This window comes from Rhea americana, unplaced genomic scaffold, assembly GCF_003343005.1.
Source record: "Rhea americana isolate MKP2758 unplaced genomic scaffold, rheAme1 scaffold_27, whole genome shotgun sequence".
NCBI lineage: Eukaryota > Metazoa > Chordata > Aves > Rheiformes > Rheidae > Rhea > Rhea americana.
In genome coordinates this window covers 6043999-6046949 of record NW_028186390.1, presented here as the reverse complement: position 1 = coordinate 6046949, position 2951 = coordinate 6043999, and the positions used below count along the sequence as shown (strand labels likewise).

General features: G+C 46.0%; 1 protein-coding gene across 1 annotated transcript; it reads right to left on the bottom strand.

Moving 5' to 3' along the window:
* Window positions 1-1394: 1394 nt before the first annotated feature.
* TMEM275 (transmembrane protein 275) lies at window positions 1395-1943 on the bottom strand. The gene has a single exon (XM_085308170.1). The coding sequence runs from the start codon at window positions 1941-1943 to the stop codon at window positions 1395-1397; it is 549 nt and encodes a 182-aa protein (XP_085164296.1).
* Window positions 1944-2951: the final 1008 nt, after the last annotated feature.

The window sequence follows — 2951 nt, the reverse complement described above, 5'->3', positions numbered from 1 at the left end:
CTTGTATGCTCATTTTCATGTCCATATGACTTCCTAGTTGCCAAAAGCCCCAAGAACCCCGTTTTGGATATACGATGGGAATACATGGAGAACTTGTGCAGCCCTTCCTACTTCAAATCCATTCTCCTTCTGCTACACCCCCACATCCCGATCCTGCCTAGTGCAACTGTCCTTTCCCCTGACAATGGTCTGTATCTCACAAAATACGTGGATTGCCCCTACAGGGCCAGAGCAAAGACTCATTAGCGCAGCACCTTCTTCCTAGCAGTAGTTGCCTGGGAAAAAGTCTTTGTAGTGGTAATTCTTCTGATTAATATCCTACTTTCAGGTCAGGGTGTTTCTGAGGCAGAGGTAATGTTTTTACATCGAATAGTTCTTGAAAAATTCTTCTGTGAGTTTGTTCTATTACTTTGCAAGCCTATGAAAATATTTAGCAGCTAGTTTCCTACAGCAAGGAGTTCTGCACTTGGTCACCCAGTGTGTGTGATAGATCTCAGAGCCACCTCAGGGAAGGAGATGCAGTGACCATCTTCCAACACAACTACATTGAAGCCTGTACAGTTATTTGTACCCTGGTCAAGGGCAGGCCAGGCCAGGCTTCCACAGAAAAATGCAAAGGAGGCTGCATCTCCTTCCCCCCAAACCCTCAGGATTTCTTATCTCCGGCCATTCCGGGAGCCTTCCTCAAGGATTCAGTCTGACTGATCTTCTCATATACACTGAATAGCCCTGCTACAACTCCACCTGATCAAAACAACAGGAAAATGCTTGTGCTAAATGCAATCCTTGTGATTCATTGACTCTTATAACAGGTGGTACAATCACCAGATGAAGGCAAGATGGCACAAAGACTTTCAAAAGGAGGGGAAATTGTTTTGCCCTGCTTTTTCAATAGCAAATGCATACATTTTGTCCCTGCTGCCAAAAGCTCAGCACCAAAATGCTGAAATTTTCTGAGTGGCAACAAGCTGTAATTTACAGCATTCTTGCTTCTATTACGTTCAAGAATTGCTTCACTTCTGAAAAGAAAGAACTGTTATTTGTCAGCCTTGCACAGCACCTCCTCCAGTCATCACATTTCTACCTTATGCTTAACAAATTAATTAATTCTCCTCATTGGATCTGGTCCTCCCAAAAGCCAGTCTTTTCCCAGAAACTGAGAGCCATCCTGCTTCATAACATTATCAGCAATTTTCTTTTCAAAGCCATGAGATGGACATGTCCCTTTCAACAAAAATCTGGAATTTCCTTGCTTCTGCATCCGCCTTCCTTAAATTAATTCAGAGAGGCCTGTGTGCTGGCTCTTCATAAGCACCTTCCCCACGCCTCTGAACGACGGCTTCCAGCCCATCCATTGCAGCATGTCTGGCTGCTAACACAAACATTGCCTGGGTTTAGGATGCAGCCAGGTCCCTGGGCAAGTTGAGTTGTATCACCTCTCCTCCTGTTGTATACTTGGCCACTGGCCCATTGCCTTCCATAGTGAAGAGCTTGCAAGTCTTTGCATTCTCATGGACTGGTGTGGACTTTTTTGAGGAGRCAGGGGAATTTGTGGGGCTCAGCTGAACCGCCGTGGTGTCCTGCACTGTGTGCTCACTAGTTTCAATCTCAAAAGCTGTATTCCCAGGTTTGATRAGCCCAATGTTGGAACCTGGTTTGGATTTCCTTGCCCCATGAGCTGGGGGCCTCCGACTGCAGATGCAGCATGCACCAAAGAATGTGAAGGCCACGACTAGCAAGATGGGGCCAATGATGATGGGAGGGTTATTCATGGGGAGGAAGGTCCCAAAGGCAAATGCTCCCACTAAAGTGATGTTGATCCCTGCTAGCATGATGCAAAGTCCACATGCACAGCAGAGAGCAGGGGAGGGTAGGCCCTGAGGTCGTGTCTTTTTCTGGTTGGGTTTCTGGGACAAAGATGCACTGCTCTTTTCACTGAACATGTTGAGCTGAGTCTCAACCCTGATGGGGTATGTGCGGTATTGAGAAGGTAAGCGCTGGTCTCTTGCTGCCTTGAATCTCCTGGAAAGAAACAGAAGAGCATACAACTGTTAAACAGAGCAATGAACCAAAGGCATCTTTCCACCACCCCTCATGGTCACAAACATCTTCTCTAGGTTGATGAAAACTAAATACAAATCCAAGTCTGCTCTCAATGGGTTCTCCCCATTGCTGTCAGACAGAGACTGGAGCACTGAGCCCCGTTCACCACCCGGATGAATGAAGCCCAAGTGAACCTGAGCGTGCAGTAACCAGAGCCAAGGCTGGGCTCTGCCTGGAGTCTACTACAGCCCACTTTTGCAGTAGTGTGGCTGGGCAGACCAACCCACATCATGAACTCATGTTTTTTCACATGGGCTTGATAYCTGCTGCATTCATCTCCTCTCTCCCCATTCTATTTACCTTTTCCTTCAAACACAGGACAGGGAGTATGTCCAGTTGCCTGTACAGGCAGTAACTGATCTCACAGAGTTTGTCATCACCCACACTACACCTATCCAAAAAAAACATCAGACCCCAATACTGCTCTGAATAACACTTAATGTCAAAGCGAGCTTAATATATTGCTGGACAGATAAAGTAAAAAAATAGCACCAGAAAGTGGGAGGCTTTGCTCCGTGTTTGAGTTGTCTAGTAACTGAAGCTGGTCAGTGAGGCTGCCTTTCTAGCCAGTAGAGAATAAAAGGCTTTCCAATCCCCAGAACATGATTCAGACTGTTCCAAAAAGATGTCCAGAATAGRTGTGCCAAATACTTTAAATGACTACACAGAGAACTTGAGTGACTTAAGCAGTCGAGAGTTAGATGTTCAGCAGGATGAACTCCATCCACAAAAACTGAATGACTTGCTGTTGGTCACAAAAGACTATGAGGAAACTGCAAATTGAGTCTGAGTCCCTGGAAGCATTTCTAGGTGCTCTACCCACTACATCATGCTTCTTCATTTGGTGC